This window comes from Schistocerca nitens, chromosome 1 (assembly GCF_023898315.1).
Source record: "Schistocerca nitens isolate TAMUIC-IGC-003100 chromosome 1, iqSchNite1.1, whole genome shotgun sequence".
Taxonomy (NCBI): domain Eukaryota; kingdom Metazoa; phylum Arthropoda; class Insecta; order Orthoptera; family Acrididae; genus Schistocerca; species Schistocerca nitens.
This window is the reverse complement of record NC_064614.1, coordinates 286553766-286576076: the sequence shown is the minus strand read 5'-3', so window position 1 is coordinate 286576076 and position 22311 is coordinate 286553766. Positions and strand designations below refer to the sequence as shown.

Genomic DNA, 22311 nt, shown 5'->3' with positions numbered 1-22311 from the left:
CGTCCAGGAGATATACACTCATTAATGTAGTTAGCGCATTTTTAGATGTGGTGTCGAGGCTCCACAGCATCATCGCAGAATTCCTCTCTGTACTCTTCTCACTGCAGCAGCAGGTCCGTCAAGTGGTAGCCTGTGAACCAAAACTCCAGTAATGTAGTCCACAATTGCAGTTAATATAGACTATTAGTGTAGTCTAATTACACTACTGGCCATTAAAATTGCTGTACCAAGAGGAAATGCAGATGATACATTGTACAAATATATTATACCAAAACTGACATGTGATTACATTTTCACGCAATTTGGGTGCACAGATCCTGAGAAATCAGTGCCCAGAACAACCACCTCTGGCCGTAATAACGGCCCTGATGCGCCTGGCCATTGAGTCAAGCAGAGCTTGCATGGCGTGTACAGGTACAGCTGCCCATGCAGCTTCAACACGATACCACAGTTGTATTAAGAGTAGTGACTGGCGTATTGTGACGAGGCAGTTGCTCGGCCACCATTTATCAGACGTTTTCAGTTGGTGAGAGATCTGGAGAATGTGCTGGCCAGGGCAGCAATCGAACATTTTCTGTATCCAGAAAGGCCCGTACAGGACCTGCAACATGCGGTCGTGCATTATCCTGCTGAAATGTAGGGTTTCACAGGGATCGAATGAAGGGTAGAGCCACGGGTCGTAACACCTCTGAAATGTAACGTACACTGTTCAAAGTGCCGTCAATGCGAACAAGACGTGACTGTAACCAATGGCATCCCATACCATCACGCCGGGTGATACGCCAGTATGGCGATGACGAACACACGCTTACAATGTGCGTTCACCGCGATGTCGCCAAACACGGATGCGACCATCATGATGCTGTAAACAGAACCTGGATTCATCCGAAAAATGACGTTTTGACATTCGTGCACCTAGGTTCGTCGTTGAGTACACCATCGCAGGCGCTCCTGTCTGTGATTCAGCGTCAAGGGTAACCGCAGCAATGGTCTCCGAGCTGATAGTCCATGCTGCTGGAAACGACATCGAACTGTTCGTGCAGATGGTTGTTGTCTTGCAAACGTCCCCATCTGTTGACTCAGGGATCGAGACGTGGCTGCACTATCTGTTACAGCCATGCGGATAAGATGTCTCTCATCTCGACTGCTAGTGATACGAGGCCGTTGGGATCCACTACGGCGTTCCGTAATACTCTCCCGAAGCCACCGATGCCATATTCTGCTAACAGTCATTGGATCTCGACCAACGCAAGCAGCAACGTCGCGGTACCATAAACCGCAATCGCGATATTCTGAAATCCACCTTTATCAAAGTCGGAAACGTGATGGTACGCATTTCTCCTCCTTACACGAGGCATCACAACAGCGTTTCACCAGGCAACGCTGGTCAACTGCTGTTTGTGTATGAGAAATCGGTTGGAAACTTTCCTCATGTCAGCACATTGTAGGTGCCGCCACCGGCGCCAACCTTGTGTGAATGCTCTGAAAAGCTAATCATTTGCATATCACAGCATTTTCTTCCTGTCGGTTAAATTTTTCGTCTCTAGCACGTCATCTTTGTGGTGTAGCAATTTTAATGGCCAGTAGTGAACATTCAGGGAAAATGAAGTCCGCTTTGTGTCATATTAATAATTTTATTCATTGTGCGACAGTTTTTTCTTGCTACGTATTTTTCATGATCGGGCAGTGGTCGTCAGTGTATACACCTAAATATCTGTTGACGACATGCCTTCGGATTATGGCTGGTTTTGTTTTTATTGATGGGGCCCTAGTAAGTATTCCTTAAAGTAACATGTACGTCGATTTTTTTTGTGTTGTCTTGAGTCGCAAGTGTGATCACAACTCAACAATGTTTTCAAACAGTTTGACACTATTATTTTCTAGAGAAACTTGGTTGTTGGCGTGCGCTAAAAGTAACAAGTCAATAGTATAGGCTCAAGTATCAAAGATAATGGGATACCTCCTAATATCGTGTCGAATCTTCTTTTACCCGGCGTCGTACAGGATCTCGACGTGGCACGGACTCAAGTCGTTGGAAGCTCACTGCGGAAATACTGAGCCATGCTGCCTCTACAGCCGACCATAAATGCGAAAGTATTACTTGTGCAGGATTTTGTGCACGAAATGATCTCTCGATTAGCTCACGTATGTATTAAATGGAATTCATGTCGGGCGATCTGATTGGTCCAATCATTCGATCGAATGTCCAGAATGTTCTTCAAACCAGTCGCGTACAACTGTGGTCCGTTGACATGGTACACTGTCACCCATAAAAATTCCATCGTTGTTTGCTGAAAATGGTCTCCAAGTAGCCGACATAACCATTTCGAGACAATGACTCGTCCAGTTGGACCCGAGGACCCAGTCCATTCCATGCAAACACAGCCTACACCATTATGGAGCCACCGTGAGCTTGCACTGTACTTTGCTTACGACTTGGGTCCATATCTTCGCGGGGTCTGCGCCACACTCCAACACTACCATCAGCTCTTACGACGTGAAATCGTGACTCTGCAGAAAACAGTATTCCAGCCGTCGAGGGTCCAACCGATATGGTCACGAGCGTAGAAGAGCCGTGAAGGCGGTGTCGGGCTGTTAGCAAAGGCACGTCTGCTGTCATAGCCCATTAACGCCAAATTTCACACACTATCCTAACGAATGCGTTCGTCGTACGTCCCACATTGATTTCTGCTGTTATTTCACGCATTATCGCTTATCTATTAGCACTGGCAACTCTATACGACGCCGCTGCTTTCGATCGGTAAGTGAATTGTCCATGCACTGCCCATGGTGAGAGGCAATGCCTCGGGATACTCTTGACACTATGGATCTCGGAATATTGAATCCCCAACTATTTCCGAAATTGAATGGCCCATTTGTCTAGCTTCAAGTACGATTCCGCGTTGAAAGACCGTTAATTGTCGTCTTGCGGCCATAATCACGTCGCAAACCTTTTCACATGGATCACTTGAGTATAAATGACAGCTTCGCCAATGCACTGCCCTATTATATGTTGTGTACACGATGCCACTGGCATTTGAATGTGTGCATATTGCTATTCAATGACTTTTATCACCTCAGTGTAGTCTGTATTCCAAATAATCCCTGACTGGTTTGTAATTTATCGAGAAGTGGCTCTGAGTTTACATTCCAGAATTCTTGACTGCAGAGACAGCCTTCTAGGCATCCTTGTGAACACTGTTGGTAACTGTTAATGTGAGACTGGACAGCGTCAACTATCCATCTGTTCGTTAATCTAATGGACAGTGTATAATTAGAATCGGCGCTTGGCAATAATCTCAACTTTGACGCATAAATGCTATCTGTGATTGTGTCACCTGTGACGCATGTACATTTTTCTCCACAATATAGCACTGAATCAAGTGGTTATGGATGGTGTATAAACAGTCACCTTTCGAAATCGGAACTCAGTCGCCGACTAATGCTGAGCATGGCGGTGAGATTCATAACCGAAATCACGCGAGAGGAATTGCTAACGTGCCGGATGCACGCCTGAAAATGATGATATTATTTCTCCGAGAGGAAAACTTCAAGAATGACAGGGCTACCTTTATTATGCACGCGAATGTGCAGAACAGTGGGAGTTTGAGTTTTCAGAATTTGCCATCTGTTTCATCATATGCCTCTTTATTATCTGAAATTAGTTGTGTATACTATTAGTGCAACATGAATTGTTGGACTTATTATTTTCCAAAAATCCATAACTTCTGGTAGCTGAGTCAATGCCTGTTTATTTGTTTACCTATTTTTTATTATTTTATCTACTGCTGCACATACAACGCCACAGTCTTGTGGCTATGAACCGAGTCTATACATTCTATGCATTTTAGTTGGACATTAAATATATTACATTGACAACTAAAGCAATATTAACAGAAAAAGTAGAAAAGCAAAGAAGCAAGAAGAGTGGAATGAAAGTAAAAGTAAGACTCACAGTCACGTACCCTCTCCTCCTAAACTGTTACAATGGTAATCAGGAATCTTGGAACTGCTCACGACTGCTGATTATGCAATTTCCTACATCGAAGTTCACCGCCATATTAAACTACTGGCAAACGATAGTGTGTGGCTTGGCAGTGCTCGAACTTTCGCACTACTAGTAGGGTTCCTATGACTAAGTTTTTTTTCCACAATTTAAAGAACCCTGCACTCTAAATAAAAACATTTCATCACTAATTTGGGTTCCTTGACTAACTGCTTTGATGCGATTTAAATAATTTTGCGCTTTAAATAAACATGTTACATCATTAATCAGCCTCCTTATCAGCATTCTATTGCGAGTCATCAGCATCTTTTTCTGAAATAACGAAGTGCGATGAGCTTTCCTTTAACTGTTTCATTGCTGAACTCGTTCCGGAGTTTGTCCTGGTGCAGTTCGTCTTGTACACATACGTTCCAAACCTTATCGATTGACCTATTTGGCACTCAGGAATATTAGCCGATACTTCGACATCAATATCTTCCCAGAACTCCTGAAGATAGGCGTTGAGTGTGGATGTTGTACTACATACACAGTCCCTTTGACTGTTCAGAGATGTCACTAAACCCGCCCAAACATGTAAACAACCATGCATGAGCAGCACCTATAAGACGGAGGGTGTCCGACAGCATATAGTATATCAGTTCAAGTCATTCCACCAGCAAGGACGTTCACGGCTCGTGTTGTCTGTAGTTCAGCCATGCCTGAACGATCAATACCGTTGTTCGACCGCGTCCGCATTGTTAGTTTGTGTCAGGAAGGGCTCTCAACAAGGGAAGTGTCCAGGCGTCTCGGAGTGAACCAGAGTGATGTTGTTCGGACATGGAGGAGATACAGAGTCATGAACTGTCGATGACATGCCTCGCTCAGGCCGCCCAAGAGCTACTACTGCATTGGATGGCCGTTAGCTACGGGCTATGGGTCGGAGGAACCCTGACACCAACGCTACGATGTTGAATAATGCTTTTAGTAGAGCCACAGAACGTCGTGTTACAACTCAAGCTGTGCGCAAGAGGCTTCATGATGCGCAGCTTCACTTCCGACGTCCGTGGCGAAGTCCATCTTTGCAACCACGAGACCATGCAGCGCGGTGCATGGGCCCGACAGCATGCCCAATGGACCGCTCAGGACTGGCATCACATTCTCTTCGCCGATGAGTGTCGCATATGCCTTCAACCAGACAATGGTCGGAGACGAGTTTGGAGGCAACCCGGTCATTCCGATCGACCTAGACACACTGTCCAGCGAGTGCAGCAAGGTGGAGGTTCCCTGGAGTTTTTCGGTGGCACTATGTGGGGCCGACGTAAGCCGCTGGTGGTCATGGAAGGCGCCATAACTGCTGTACGATACGTGAATGCCATCCTCCGACTGATAGTGCAACCACATTGGCAGCATATTGACGAAGCATTCGTCTTCATGGACAACAATTTGTGGCCCATAATGAACATCTTGTGAATGACTTACCTCAGGCTAACAACATCGCTCAACTAGAGCGGCAAGTATGTTCTCCAGACATGAACCCTATCGAACATACCTGGGATAGATTGAAAAGGGCTGTTTATGGACGACGAGACCCACCAACCACACAGAGATCTACGCCGAATCACCTTGAGGAGTGGGACAATCTGGACCAACAGTGCCTTGATGACCTCGCGGATAGTATGCTACGACGAATCTAGGCATGCATCAGTGCAGGAGGACGTGCTACTGGGTATTAGAGGTACCGGTGTGTACGTCAATCTGGACCTCCACCTCTGAAGGTCTCACTGTATGGTGGTACAACATGCAGTGTGCGGTTTTCATGAGCAACAAACAGGGCTGAAATGATGTTTATGTTAATGTCTATTCCAATTTTCTGTACAGGTTCCGGAACTGTCGGAACCGAGGTGATGCAAAATTGTTTTTGATGTGTGTATTAGCGACGAGTTGCGTAGCTTCGATCCTTTGGTATCATGACGTCTTCTACCCAAGTTCCCATCATTCAGTCCGGTCTCCCTTTCTAGCTGGAAGATACAGTGCAGAGAACTAAATAGTAACAAAAGAGTTGCGGTTATTCCTTACGGACAACGCGAGAGCACTCGCCGCCAAAGCGTCTACGACAGTATTAACAGGTGGGATTGATGAAAGGATAGTTCGTGCAATGACAGAATTACGAGCTGTTTTTGATGACACGATAGTTCCTAAAACTTTTAGTTCGACTGAAACTGGTGCACCGCCTGTGACACGGCGGTTAGCTTTTTACGTCGTGTATTTTGATAGTTGTTAATTTCTTTGCGAGAGTTTCTCTTGCGGTGTATGAAACACGAATAGTGTGAAACTTGAGTACTGGCCGTTGCAGACAGCATCACCAAGGTGGGCATCCCGTGCGACTCCTCGGACCACCCGTGCGAGCGGCTGCGGCTGGTGCCAGAGGCGCTGCAGGCGGCGCCCGTCTGCGGCAGCGACGGACTCACCTACGGCAACCCTTTGGCGCTCATGTGCGCCATGACCACCGCCACCGAGGGTGCGTACATCTCTCTGTACTCGAACTAAGACCACTCCACTGGTCTGAGAATGAGTGTCTTCTCGCTTGGGGGGAGCTGTCAGTAAGCGTTCGTGTTGTTGTTGTTGTGGTCTTCAGTCCAGAGACTGGTTTGATGCAGCTCTATCCTGTGCAAGCTTCTTCGTCTCCCAGTGCGTACTGCAACCTACATCCTTTTAAATCTGTTTAGTGTACTCATCCCTTGGTCTCCCTCTACGATTTTTACCCTCCACGCTGCCCTTCAATACTAAATTCGTAATCCCTTGATGCCTCAGAATATGCCCTACCAACCGATCCCTTCTTCTCGTGAAGTTGTGCCACAAATTCCTTTTCTCCCCAATTTTATTCAATACCTCCTCATTAGTTATGTGATCTACCCATCTAATCTTCAGCATTCTTCTGTAGCACCATATTTCGAAAGCTTCTATTCTCTTCTTGGCTAAATTATTTATCGTCCACGTTTCACTTCCATACATGGCTCCACTCCATACAAATACTTTCAGAAACGACTTCCTGACGTTTAAATATAAACTCGATGTTAACAAATTTCTCTTCTTCAGAAACGCTTTCCTTGCCATTGCCAGTCTACAATTTATATCCTCTCTACTTCGACCATCATCAGTTACTTTGCTCCCCAAATAGTAAAACTCCTTTTCTACTTTAAGTGTCTCATTTCCTAATCTAATTCCGGCAACCTCACCCGATTTAATTCGACTACATTCCATTATCTTCGTTTTACTTTTGTTGATGTTCATCTTATATCCTCCTTTCAAGACATTGTCCATTCCGTTCTACTCCTCTTCCAGGTCCTTTGCTGTCTCTGACAGAATTACAATGTCATCGGCGAACCACAAAGTTTTTATTTCTTCTCCGTGGATTTTAATACCTACTCCGAATTTTTCTTTTGTTTCCTTTACTGCTTGCTTAATATACAGATCGAATAACATCGGGGAGAGGCTACAACCCTGTCTCACTCCCTTCCCAACCACTGCTTCCCTTTCATGTCCCTCGACTCTTATAACTGCCATCTGGTTTCTGTACAAATTGTAAATAGCCTTTCGCTCCCTGTATTTTACCCCTGCCACCTTCAGAATTTGAAAGAGAGTATTCCAGTCAACATTGTCAAAAGCTTTCTCTAAGTCTATAAATGCTAGAAACTTAGGTTTGGCTTTCCTTAATCTAGCTTCTAAGATAAGTTGTAGGGTCAGTATTGCCTCACGTGTTCAAATATTTCTACGGAATCCAAACTGGTCCACCCCAAGGGCGGCTTTTACCAGTTTTTCCATTCGTCTGTAAAGAATTCGCGTTAGTATTTTGCAGCCGTGGCTTATTAAACTGATAGTTCCGTAATTTTCACATCTGTCAACACCTGCTTTCTTTGGGATTGGGATTATTATATTCTTCTTGAAGTCTGAGGGTATTTCACCTGTCTCATACATCTTGCTCACTAAATGGTAGAGCTTTTTTAGGCCTGGCTCTCCCAAGGCTGTCATTCGTTCTAATGGAAAGTTGTCTACTCCCGGGGCCTTGTTTCGACTTAGATCTTTCAGTGCTCTGTCAAACTCTTCACGCAGTATCATATTCGTTCGTATTAGTTCAAATTTATCCGATTTTCTTGTCGAGGTCATTTAGCTAGGTGTAACATGTTTATCGAGTCTTCCTCGAAATTGTAGCCTCTCCCTGATGGACAATGCTTCTCTTGCAACGTCTGCCGTGGACGTCTGATATGCATCACTGTCACGCTCTCGCGCTTGCTAAAGTATCCTTTGCTAAAACCCACCCACTATTTGTTGAAGTAAGGATATCAATGATAAGAATATGGATTAAGAGTGAATCGAAGAAAGACAAAAGTAATGAGAAGTAGCAGAAATGAGAAAAGCGAGAAACTTAATATCATATTTGATAAGCACGAAGTATATGGAATTAAGAAATTCTTTTACCTAGGCAGCAAAATAACCCATATCGGACGGAGCAAGAAGGACATAAAAAAGAGACTAGCACCGGCGGAAATGACATTCCTGGGCAAGAGAAGTCTGTTAGTATCAAACATAAGCCTCAATTTGAGGAAGAAATTTCTGAGAACGCACGTTTGGAGCACAGCATTGTATGGTAGTGTAACACAAACTGTAGGAAAATTGAAGCAGAAGACAATCGAAGCATTTGAGATGTGGTGCAAAAGAAGAATGTTGAAAATTAAGTGGACTGATAAGTTAAGTAATGAGAATCGACGAGGAAAGGAATATATGGAAGAAACAAACAAGGAGAAGGGACAGGATGACAGGACATCTGTTAAGACACCAGGGAATAACTTCCACGGTACAAGGAGGGAGCTGTAGAGAACAAAAACTGTAGAGAGAGACTGAGGTTGGAATACATCCTGCAGATAACGGAGTAGGTAGGTTGTTGCAAGTGCTCCTCTGAGACGAAGAGAGTTTAGTGCCGGACCATATGAAACCAGTAAGATTGATGACTTTAAAAAAATCTATAGCTTCCATTGAACTAACATCATATGTCCCCCGACTGCTGAGAAATAGTCAAGAATCAGTACCCATACGAAACTTTCGCACTTTTTCATTTTTAAATAATGACAGTATTTGTAATAAGAGTAATCGTTGGCATAAGGGTCGTTGTGGGAATGAAGAGAAAACATCTTTAAAAACGAACGGAACGACGGGAAATAATAATCGCGAATTTATGATACATCCTTGTATATACAATTTTAGGTATGCAAACATGTTTTTTGTATTCGGAATCTTTGTCCTGGATTATACTACGGGCAGAGATCAGAGACTGTCAGTAGGGCCACATAACTTCTAACTTTAACTCGACGAACATTTTCAAGTAGTGTAAGCAGTTTAGGTCGCAGTACTAATAGGTAAGTTACAATTCAAGACGACAATGACAAACATGTTTGTAGTTCCAGAAAGTATATTTGTTTAGAAAAGTCAGATTCTCCGACAGAGTGAGATAACGGACAACTGCAGTTATCAAAGACAATGATGTATACAAATTATCTAGTCAGTAAGTACTTTAAAACCAACAAAATGATGTTTGTAATGATCTAATATTAAAAGGAGACTCTTATTCCTGATTAATAAATAAGCATCGTAAAATATAGGTATGAAGCTGGGCATCCGTTACAACCATATTGACTATGATACTTAAGTCTCTTTTATATTAAACTTTTCACAGATAGTAAATTTTGCGCGAAATCGGTAGGCAATATCAGAACCCGGTTAAAACATGTTTCTAACGAAATGTAGAAAGACCAGCAAAGCGTGGGGGATTCACACAGAGGCTGGCAGTTGCCTCCAACGATCATAGATGTAACGTATTGCTTATAAATCGGCAGAAAGACCGATTAACGATTCACTATAAGTCTGGCTATCAATCACTGGAAACACTTCACAACCGTTAAATAATTGGTGGGCTGAACTTGAATAAAACTACAAAAAGCTACCCGTCGATGATTCATTCACGCAACCAGTTTCACTACATTAAAGTGGCGTCTTAGGTGATGCTACATGCAAAGGAAACCATTCCTCATACAGGGTGTTTCAAAAATGACCGGTATATTTGAAACGGCAATAAAAACTAAACGAGCAGCGATAGAAATACACCGTTTGTTGCAATATGCTTGGGACAACAGTACATTTTCAGGCGGACAAACTTTCGAAATTACAGTAGTTACAATTTTCAACAACAGATGGCGCTGCAAGTGATGTGAAAGATATAGAAGACAACGCAGTCTGTGGGTGCGCCATTCTGTACGTCGTCTTTCTGCTGTAAGCGTGTGCTGTTCACAACGTGCAAGTGTGCTGTAGACAACATGGTTTATTCCTTAGAACAGAGGATTTTTCTGGTGTTGGAATTCCACCACCTAGAACACAGTGTTGTTGCAACAAGACGAAGTTTTCAACGGATGTTTAATGTAACCAAAGGACCGAAAAGCGATACAATAAAGGATCTGTTTGAAAAATTTCAACGGACTGGGAACGTGACGGATGAACGTGCTGGAAAGGTAGGGCGACCGCGTACGGCAACCACAGAGGGCAACGCGCAGCTAGTGCAGCAGGTGATCCAACAGCGGCCTCTGGTTTCCGTTCGCCGTGTTGCAGCTGCGGTCCAAATGACGCCAACGTCCACGTATCGTCTCATGCGCCAGAGTTTACACCTCTATCCATACAAAATTCAAACGCGGCAACCCCTCAGCGCCGCTACCATTGCTGCACGAGAGACATTCGCTAACGATATAGTGCACAGGATTGATGACGGCGATATGCATGTGGGCAGCATTTGGTTTACTGACGAAGCTTATTTTTACCTGGACGGCTTCGTCAATAAACAGAACTGGCGCATATTGGGAACCGAAAAGCCCCATGTTGCAGTCCCATCGTCCCTGCATCCTCAAAAAGTACTGGTCTGGGCCGCCATTTCTTCCAAAAGAATCATTGGCCCATTTTTCAGATCCGAAACGATTACTGCATCACGCTATCTGGACATTCTTCGTGAATTTGTGGCGGTACAAACTGCCTTAGACGACACTGCGAACACCTCGTGGTAATGGAAGATGGTGCCCGGCCACATCGCACGGCCGACGTCTTTAATTTCCTGAATGAATATTTCGATGATCGTGTGATTGCTTTGGGCTATCCGAAGCATACAGGAGGCGGCGTGGATTGGCCTCCCTATTTGCCAGACATGAACCCCTGTGACGTCTTTCTGTGGGGACACTTGAAAGACCAGGTGTACCGCCAGAATCCAGAAACAATTGAACAGCTGAAGCAGTACATCTCATCTGCATGTGAAGCCATTCCGCCAGACACGTTGTCAAAGGTTTCGGGTAATTTAATTCAGAGACTACGCCGTATTATTGCTACGCATGGTGGATATGTGGAAAATATCGTACTATAGAGTTTCCCAGACCGCAGCGCCATCTTTTGTTGAAAATTGTAACTACTGTAATTTCGAAAGTTTGTCCGCCTGAAAATGTACTGTTGTCCCAAGCATATTGCAACAAACGGTGTATTTCTATCGCTGCTCGTTTAGTTTTTATTGCCGTTTCAAATATACCGGTCATTTTTGAAACACCCTGTATATTCATTTCGCATTGGGGCGAAACGTGCAGGGTTTGAGGTACCATGACAAAAAGATCAGTGGTTAATAAAATAAATGTGATTAAATACTAATACAAAAAGCATAAAATAAGACACCATCTTACTCAGAAACGTAACCCATCAACCAGCCCCGTTACTACAAGGATAAAAACACCCAGATGGAGAAAGGTATGCAAGATAAAAAGTGAGGAAGTGACAAATTAAGTAAACTATATTCCTATATATGCAAATTTAATGCAGCTGAAGGACTAAAAATATTAAAAATCTTATAAGATTAAAAACCTTATTTAACACACTTACCAATAACCAACTAGTCAGTACCAAAAATGAACGTATCAGATAATAGGAAACCCATTTATAATGACAAGTCCAGGAAACCAGAAGAACAGATTAATAAACCGCGTTACATAACTTGAATCTTCAAATACACCAAGTACGAAATTTACATATCCTGTAGTCGGTTATCTCGAAGATAAAGCCCTTGAGGCAGTCAGCTGTACACTAAACTGGTGGGTACCGCCATAAGATCAGAGGCGTTAGTAGGTGGGAAGACAACAACACGTGAATTTGAACTGCAAAAGTTGGCGAGCGCCTTAACAGTATAACATTGTATCTAGAGACCAAAGAACATAATAAAAATCTTGACGTGACTATCATCACGCTAGCTCATTGTATTAGAGAGAATGCTACATATGAATGGTGATTGAATAAGGTACCAAAAGTGAATATAAATTGCATATTTGTGCCAACAGCTACACAGTTGTATGTTTATTCTCTACCGCTTTTAGTTGAAACAACCATCTAACAACTGAAACCGACAGAGAATACAGTTGTACAGCTGTTGACACAAATATGCTTTTCTCAAAGTACTGAACAGCCGTAGACACCTAAGAAAGGTTTGATGAATACTAAAGATCGTGGGAGCCAAGAAGTGAAATTCTACGGTTCAAATAATCAAAATTACTTAGGATACGGCAGTGTGTTAGCTCCATCTGTTTATTTAAAGTATGCAATGGGAGTGTGTTCTTATGCGAACCATCTCAACCTCTTCAAGGATGTTGACAATCGGGCCTTTCTCCTGACGGTGTATAAGAGATAAATCGGAAACCGAGTTTGTATTAGATAAATCGGAAGCCGAGATTGTAAATGTATGTCGCCTCTCGCTGACGGATGTAGCTGTCTATGTTATAAAGTTGTATGCGTTAAATAATTGTCCAATAACTTGCGATTTAAAGTTTTAACAAACACACGTAACAAGTTGTAGAATAGGTATATGCCCGACTGCAGTTCATTCAACGATTGATAAGGAAATATAATTTATCAACAAAGGATGAAGCTTACACTTCAGTCGTTCTGCCATTTCTTGAGTTCTGATAGTTTGTTTAGGACTCTTACCTGGTCGGAGTGACACAAGGAAAACGGAAGACTGAAATAAGAAATGAGCGGAGATACTCATACGAAGCCTCTGACGGAAGAAAAAAGGTGGGAATGGTATTATTATTATTAAAATTCCGACTCTGTGAGCAATGCATGAGTTCCCATCGCCAGTATATTTCTAAACGATTATGACGAGAACCTCAGAGAAAATCGAGCTCTCGCGGAACATAACAGAAAGCCGCTGTTCTTTACCACTTGGAATGGGACGGGAAGAGAGTGAACGGTTAGCAGGACCAAAGTACCCCTTGCCACACATTATAAGGAGACTTGCAGAGCATAGATGGAGAGGTACGTTGACTGCACTGTAAACTGTGCAGACAACTGTTGACTTTAATTTACAATATCATCTTATATTGATCTTGACAGGAACAATATTTATTACATGTTTGCTATGTAATGAACAGTTTAGATAAGGTATGCAAAGAGGTTCGCCGATGACATTGTAATTCTGTCAGAGACAGCAAAGGACTTGGAAGAGCAGTTGAACGGAATGGATGGTGTCTTAAAGGGAGGATATAAGATGAACATCAACAAAAGTAAAACGAGGATAATGGAACGTAGTCGAATTAAGTCGGGTGATGTTGAGGGTATTAGATTAGGAAAGGAGACACTTAAAGTAGTAAAGGAGTTTTGCTATTTGGGGAGCAAAATAACTGATGATGGTCGAAGTAGAGAGGATATAAAATGTAGACTGGCAATGGCAAGGAAAGCGTTTCTGAAGAAGAGAAATTTGTTAACATCGAGTATGGATTTAAGTGTCAGGAAGTCATTTCTGAAAGTATTTGCATGGAGTGTAGCCATGTATGGAAGTGAAACATGGACGGTAAATAGTTTGGACAAGAAGAGAATAGAAGCTTTTGAAATGTGGTGCTACAGAAGAATGCTGAAGATTAGATGGGTAGATCACATAACTGATGAGGAGGTACTGAATAGGATTGGGGAGAAGAGGAGTTTGTGGCACAACTTGACCAGAAGAAGGGATCAGTTGGTAGGACATGTTCTTGAGGCATCAAGGGATCACCAATTTAGTATTGGAGGGCAGCGTGGAGGGTAAAAATCGTAGGGGGAGACCAAGAGATGAATACGCTAAGCAGATTCAGAAGGATGTAGGTTGCAGTAGGTACTGGGAGATGAAGAAGCTTGCACAGGATAGAGTAGCATGGAGAGCTGCATCAAACCAGTCTCAGGACTGAAGACCACAACAACAATGCAGAGAGAAAACAGTGTGGTTTAAAATAATAGAAATTAGAATTCAGTCCGTGTAGTCTTTACGTTTGTGGGATCTCTTCATATTTATTTCATGCTGTCGCAGGCTATCGCTCGCGTTTCCCTTTAGATATGGGCATTACGTGCTAGGATTACTTGCGACAATATGTAAAGTAGTTTACTTGACGACTGGCTGTAGTAACAGCAGTTGCTTATTTACGTATTATGTCTGTGGGGAAAGAGACGATTACTAGAAGAAAGCAGTTAGTGGCCCGGGAATCTTTCCTGTAATCGTACTCAGATACACACGATGCCCACAAGATTGTCAGTCATGCAGCTGATAATGTAGTTAAGAATATCTCCATTCTCAAGAAACAAGGTCATTTTGAATATGACTCCACTGTCGTAGTGTAGTCTCACTTGCACACTACAGTTTGTTGAAGACATGTTTCAGGCGATTTGTACCCTTTACAAAAATGTCCTACAAAAAGCAAAAATCTATCATTACTGACAACTGTGCAAGCTCTACAAAAAATCTTCTTACTTAATCAAGTTGGGAGACACCTTACAAATAGTAACGAAGTCAATACTTCATCACAGGAATTTTACAAAGTGTTTACAGAGCCTTACTGAAGAGCTCATAGTGCAAATACCAATCCAAAATTACATTAATCATAATATAAAATACACGGTAGTTTTATCCATTTTTTACAGTTGTGTACATGACTGTATTGAATGCACAGGAGTTACGAATAATAATACCTTCAGTTCACAATTTTTTCGAGTTTTCTTGAATCACACAACGCATTCCGGACGCTGTATATACATCATCAGGTGAAAAGCGTTTAACACAGTATTTACTTATCCCCATGAGTAAGGTAATCCAAAATTTTGTTCTTGTTGTGGGAAGGTTCTAGGCGCTTCAGTCTGGAACGATGCGACCGCTACGGTCACAGGTTCGAATCCTGCCTCGGGCATGGATGTGTGTGATGTCCTTATGTTAGTTAGGTTTAAGTAGTTCTAAGTTCTAGGGGACTGATGACCACAGACGTTACGTCCCAGTGCTCAGAGCCATTTGAGAAGGTTAGATGTTTCATTTCGAAACTCACAAATCAAATAACGGAAAATGCTATGACAAATCACCTCGCCCAAGAGCAAAAGTAAATAATGTAATAGAACGATTTTTCATCCGGTGATGGATCTACAGAATTCGAAATGCATCGTGTGATTCAATAAAACACGAACAAATTGTGACTGAAGGTGTTATTATGTACACTTGCAGAGTTCAAATCATGTGAGACAACAACATGTATGCCAATAACCTTACATTTGGGGTTTATGTAGAAAAATTGATTACTGGTGGACTAGTGTCATCTGAAACCGGAAGTCAATAAACAGTAATCTGTAACTGAGTCTATAAACTACATATTATAGTCTATATGTTCTCAGCAACTGCTGTTGTTTCATTAAGTCTGGAGGGGAAGAAGAGTGTAGGAGTGTAGGGCTGGGCTGTCACCAATTTCTGTTCTTAGTTCACTACTTTTCATGTGTATTTATGATCTGCAATTAAAAATGACAGATGATTCAAAAAATTTTCCTATTCGCATACCGGAAGATTATTACTGTAAAAATTGAGGACTGAATAATAAATAATCTCATAGAGACGATAATCGGTAACAGAAGCATGTAAGTTACGAAAACCAGCATCAGCTGTAGTAAAAAACAGATCTGACAAAGGAATACTGAAAAATTGGCATTTTATTGTTGTAAGACGATAAGGAAAACATCTGAAATTCTACAGGTGAACAAAAGTTTTACATCCACGCTCGTATGCAGAAACTGATTGCGTCGATGTGCGTCTTCTTGTTTCCGCTGTGCAGTAAATGATACATTAAATTTCGGACCTACAATCGCAGAAATTCTGTTTGTTCAGATGATATTATGGCTGTATACCTTTCGTCTATCAGAGTGAAGCGACAGACTGATTCTACACAAAGATGCAGTGCTACCTTTCTGGCGTGTACGACTGCGGTCGGTTGGTGTCAATAGTCCCTCACAATTTTTTTCTCACGATATATTTATTCTTAAGAGTTAGAATATCATGACAATATCAGTCAACAGTTCTTTCACACGTACAGTTTTTGAATGTAGTCTCCATCACGCTCTGTGGCCTTATGCCAGTGTTCGGTTAAGAGCAAGTATTCCTTGTTGGTAAAAGCTCTTGTCCTGTCCTCGTAGCAATGTAACTGCTTGAATTACTCTCTCGTCATCTTGAAGATGTGTCCCACGTAGAGACCGATTGAGTGGCCCAAGCAGATGGAAGTGCGAGGACGCCCTGGGTTTGTGGCCCGTGGGGTGGATGTGGCAGTTGTGACCGACCTGATATGGCGATGTTATTTCCGGGTTCTGGGACCTGCGTGTGGGCGTGCACTGTCGTGTTGGAGCAAGGTATCATTTAGTTTCTTGGCAGGCTGTGCACGTCGGGAGCGGTTCCCGAGTTTGGTCGGAGTCTTCAGATAGGACTCTGATGAATGTTTGACCCTTTTGGCAAAACATCGATGAGAACGACCCCATCACTAATTCAAAAGACTGTAATCATAACTTTGCCAGCAAACGAATCTGTCTTGAATTTCTTTTTCTTTTTTTATCATTGCGGATGGTGCCGCTCTAGTGGGTGCCTTTTTTTTCAGCTCGAAGTGATGCACCCAGGTCTCGTGGCCCATATTAATCCGTGACCCAGTAATATCTCCATTGGCCTCAAATTGCTCCAATTTTCTTTGAGTCGTATGGTTTGTTGTGAGCATGCGTGGAACCGATCTTAGTACAACCTTAAAATCCAAGAATACCTCGATCATTGCACACATACTTCCAATGTTCACTGATAGCTGTAGAGCCGATCGTCGAGTTGTGATGCGCAAGTCCGCACGAATGATGGCATCCGCAGGATTTACCATGTTGGGAGCCGTGGCTGCGACAAGACATCCCGAACATGGACAATGGTGGAGCGCAGTTTTTACACCTCCTGATGCTTTAAATTTCTTTACCCATCACCCAATAGTAAAAGGCAGAATGGATAATTAACTTTTAAAGTCCGATTCATATATAATCTCTTTAAATAATGACAAAATTGAGTATTAAACCATTGCTTGACAAACCTCAGTCTTTCCGCAGTGTTCTGGCTTGCGTGAAGTTTTTCAGTTGCTTAAAAAGCGCAAGAAAAGAGATTATGATTAGGATATCTATTTTTATTTTACTCTGAATATTAGAGATTAAATTTTTGGGACTTTTTGGTTTCAGTTTTGTCATATGAATTAACTTTGGATAAAAGGTCACAGGAAGTTACGAGTAATTTGAATCTTGATTCATTTTAATACATCCTTTATAGCTTTACTACATCAAATACAACTGTGCGATATGTGTGCTCATCAACAACGTAACACACGCCACTCCCAACTCACAGCTACTTGATATTACCAAAAGAAAAGTTACAATGATATACCTAAATGCACAAAGACGCAATTTGACAATGAGATAACATCATCGTTGAGTGTTATACTCTTACATCTTAGTATTTTGATTTCATTATTTTTACATTTAAAATTAATGCTGTAAGTATTAAGGAGAATAGTACATAGTAAAAATAGTAATAACAAAAATAGTAAAAACAATAATAATAATCACTGTTACTGATGTTTTCAAGATTACAATATTTGTTTGATAAGTTTTTAGTATTATGATATTTCTTCCAAAATACATTCGTACATAAATAGGAGGGTAATCCCAAAAGTAAGGTCTCCTATTTTTTTTATAAGTACATAGATCTGTTTATTTCTACAATGGTTTACTTCAGTTTACAGCTTGAACATTTAACTGTTTTTTGACATAATTACCATTTCTGTCGATGCATTTTTGTAGACGCTGTGGCAGTTTTTGTAGGCCCATGTCATACCAGCTCCCCGCCATGCTGTTCAGAAAATTATGAACCTCTTCTTTCAGCATCGTGGTCGGAGCTGAATCGCTAGGACCACAATTAACTCTGACAAGTACTGTGAGACTCTGAAAAAACTCAAACGGACAATTCAGAACCGGAGGGAGGAATGTTGAGCAAGTGCGTACACATTCTCCATGACAACGCTCGCCCACACATCGCTCGGCAAATCGTAGCTCTCCTGCAACAGTTTCAGTAGAACATAATCACACACCCACCCTGACTTGGCACCCAGTGACTATCACCAGTTCCCTAGGTAAAAATAACATTTGGCCGGAAAGCGATTCAGCTCCGACGACGAGGTGAAAGAAGAGAGTCTACATCTACATCTACATACATACTCCGCAATCCACCATATGGTGCGTACCACAACTAGCATCTTCTCTCCCTGTTCCACTCCCAAACAGAACGTGGGAAAAATGACTGCCTATATGCCTCTGTACGAGCTCTAATCTCTCTTATCTTATCTTTGTGGTCTTTCCGCGAAATGTAAGTTGGCGGCAGTAAAATTGTACTGCAGTCAACCTCAAATGCTGGTTCTCTGAATTTCCTCAGTAGCGAACCACGAAAAGAACGCCTCCTTTCCTTCAGAGACTTCCACCCGAGTTCCTGAAGCATTTCCGTAACACTCTTGTGATGATCAAACCTACCTGCATAACAAATCTAGCAGCCCGACTCTGAATTGCTTCTATGTCCTCCCTCAATCTGACATGATAGGGATCCCAAACGTTCTAGCAGTACTCAAGAATAGGTCGTATTGGTGTTTTATAAGCGGTCTCCTTTAGAGATGAACCACATCTTCCCAAAATTCTACCAATGAAACGAAGACGACTATCCGCCTTCCCCACAACTGCCATTACATGCTTGTCTCACTTCAAATCGCTCTGCAGTGTTACGCCCAAATATTTAATCGACGTGACTGCGTCAAGCCCTACACTACTAATGGAGTATTCAAACATTACGGGATTCTTTTTCCTATTCATCTGCATTAATTTACATTTATCTATATTTAGAGTTAGCTGTCATTCTTTACACCAATCACAAATCCTGTCCAAGTCATCTTGTATCCTCCTACAGTCACTCAACGACGACACCTTCCCGCACACCACAGCATCATCAGCAAACAGGTGAACATTGCTATCCACGCTATCCAAAAGATCATTTATGTAGATAGAAAACAACAGCGGACCTAACACACTTCCCTGGGGACTCCAGATCATGCCCTCACCTCCGATGAACACTCACCATCGAGGACAACGTACCGGGTTCTATTACTTAAGAAGTCTTCGAGCCACTCACATATTTGGGAACCAATCCCATATGCTCGTACCTTAGTTAGGAGTCTTCAGTGGGGCACCGACTCAAACGCCTTCCGGAAGTCAAGGAATATGGCATCCGTCTGATACCCTTCATCCATGGTTCGCAAGATATGTGAAAAAAGGGCGAGTTGCGTTTCGCAGGAGCGATGCTTTCTAAACCCATGCTGATGAATGGACAGCAACTTCTGTCTCAAGGAAATTCATTATATTCGAGCTGAGAATATGTTCGAGAATCCTGCAACAAACCGATGTTAAGGATATTGGTCTGTAATTTTGAGGGTCCGTCCTTCTACCCTTCTTATATACAGGCGTCACCTGCGCTTTTTTCCAGTCGCTCGGGAGTTTACGTTTGGAAAGAGATTCGCGATAAATGCAAGCTAAGTAAGGAAACCGAATTGGAATCCCATCAGGACCTGGCGATTTATTTATTTTCAACCCATTCAGCTGCTTCACAATCCCAGGGGTGTCTATCACTATGTCCTTTTCTTTCTGAACAGCATGGCGGCGAGTTGGTATGACATGGGCATACAAAAACTGCCACAGCGTCTACAGAAATGCATCGACAGAAATGGTGATTATGCCAAAAAATAGCTAAATGTTTAAGCTGTAAAATGATTTAAACCATTGTAGAAATAAACAGGTCTATGTACTTATAAAAAATAGGAGACATTACTTTCGGGATTACCCTCGTAATTACATTCGTGCATAAATAATTATATTTTAACATCTCTTTCTACATAAATGAAAATCAGTAACTGATGCTGTGTGAAAAATGTTAATGGCTTGGGTGCTAGCATTATTGCATGTATTGTGTTGTGTACTAGTAAGTAAAAGTTTGCCTTTGATCAATTGCATTATACCGTCACCGACCAGATCATTGGAGACGGAGATCTACATCTACATCTACATCCATACTCCGCAAGCCACCTGACGGTGTGTGGCGGAGAGTACCTTGAGTACCTCTATCGGTTCTCCCTTCTATTTCAGTTTCGTATTGTTCGAGGAAAGAAGGACTGTCGGTATGCCTCTGTGTGGGCTCTAATCTCTCTGATTTTATCCTCATGGTCTCTTCGCGAGATATACGTAGGAGGGAGCAATATACTGCTTGACTCCTCGGTGAAGGTATGTTCTCGAAACTTCAACAAAAGCCCGTGCCGAACTACTGAGCGTCTCTCCTGCAGTCTCCCACTCGAGTTTATCTATCATCTCCGTAACGCTTTCGCGATTACTAAATGATCTTGTAACGAAGCGCTTTGCTCTCCGTTGGATCTTCTTTATCTCTTCTATCAAGCCTATCTGGTACGGATCCCACACTGCTGAGCAGTATTCAAGCAGTGGGCGAACAAGCGTACTGTAACCCACTTCCTTTGTTTTCGGACTGCATTTGCTTAGGATTCTTCCAATGAATCTCAGTCTGGCATGTGCTTTACCGACGATCAACTTTATATGATCATTTCATTTTAAATCACTCCTAATGCGTACTCCCAGATAATTTATGGAATTAACTGCTTCCAGTTGCTGACCTGCTATATTGTAGCTAAATGATATGGGATGTATCTTTCTATGTATTCGCAGCACATTACACTTGTCTACATTGAGATTCAATTGCCATTCCCTGCACCATGCGTCAATTCGCTGCAGATCCTCCTGCATTTCAGTACAATTTTCCATTTTTACAACCACTCGATATACCACAGCATCATCCGCAAAAAGCCCCAGTGAACTTCCGATGTCATCCAAAAGGTCATTTATGTATAATATGAAGAGCAACGGTCCTACGACACTCCCTTGCGGCACACTTGAAATCACTCTTACTTCGGAAGACTTCTCTCCATTGAGAATGACACGCTGCCTTCTGTTATCTAGGAACTCTTCAATCCAATCACACAATTGGTCTGATAGTCCATATGCTCTTACTTTGATGGAGGAGGATGTAAAAGTAAATCAAATATCCAGAGACGTCCATTTCAGGAAACCATTGCGCTATTTATTTTCAGGGAGTTAAATGAGATTTTAAAAGCTGTTATCCTCCAGAATCGAAACCAGTGTTTCATCACTGCGCCACCTTTTTCGGTTCAAAACAGTTGGTAGTGATTAATGAAGTGAAATGGAAAGAGGACAGAGATTTCTGGCCAGATGTGCATTTAGTGACAAAAAAGCATCATTGTGTGGTACAGCATTTGAAGTACAGCTCTCTACCTTATTCACGGATCATCGTCTCTTCTACTAACATACTGTGGTCGCTGCTCGCAGACCTGACTGCTGTGCACAAAGGAGTCTGCCTGCCGTCGGATGATGAGGACGCCGGAGAGGTGGAGCCAGGAGAAGGCGAAGACACAGAGGAGGGCAGCACCGGCAGCGGCAATGATGGCGGCGGCGACGAGCAGGAGGGGTCCGGCGCGCAGACACCGCCGGCGCCAGCGGCCGCCGCCAGCTAGCAGCCGCCACTGGCGCCAGTCGGCTATGCTGCGGTCAGCTTCAACGAGCGCCATGGGCGCGCTCTAATACTTCGCATAAGGCACAGCCGAGTGAGGCGTTCGCGACTAAACGATATCCCAGCGACTTGGTTATCTGCCGGACAAGACTTAACACTGTACTGCCTGCAGTGTCCTTAAAACCCAGAGCATTTCTTTAGTGTTTACGAGACTCGCCCGTTGGGATCACGCGACACTCTTTGTGGCAGCAGGGGATGACAGCAAGGACTGGATATCGCGAACGCTCAT

General features: G+C 42.7%; 1 protein-coding gene across 1 annotated transcript in view; it reads left to right on the top strand.

Moving 5' to 3' along the window:
• The window catches only part of LOC126243321 (serine protease inhibitor dipetalogastin-like), a 320107-nt gene extending 298081 nt beyond the window's left edge, over window positions 1-22026 (top strand). Inside the window, exons 8-9 of the mRNA XM_049948158.1 lie at window positions 6339-6503; window positions 21842-22026. Of these exons, the coding sequence (XP_049804115.1) occupies window positions 6339-6503; window positions 21842-22026 (350 nt within the window). The remainder of the gene's footprint in view (window positions 1-6338; window positions 6504-21841) is intronic.
• Window positions 22027-22311: the final 285 nt, after the last annotated feature.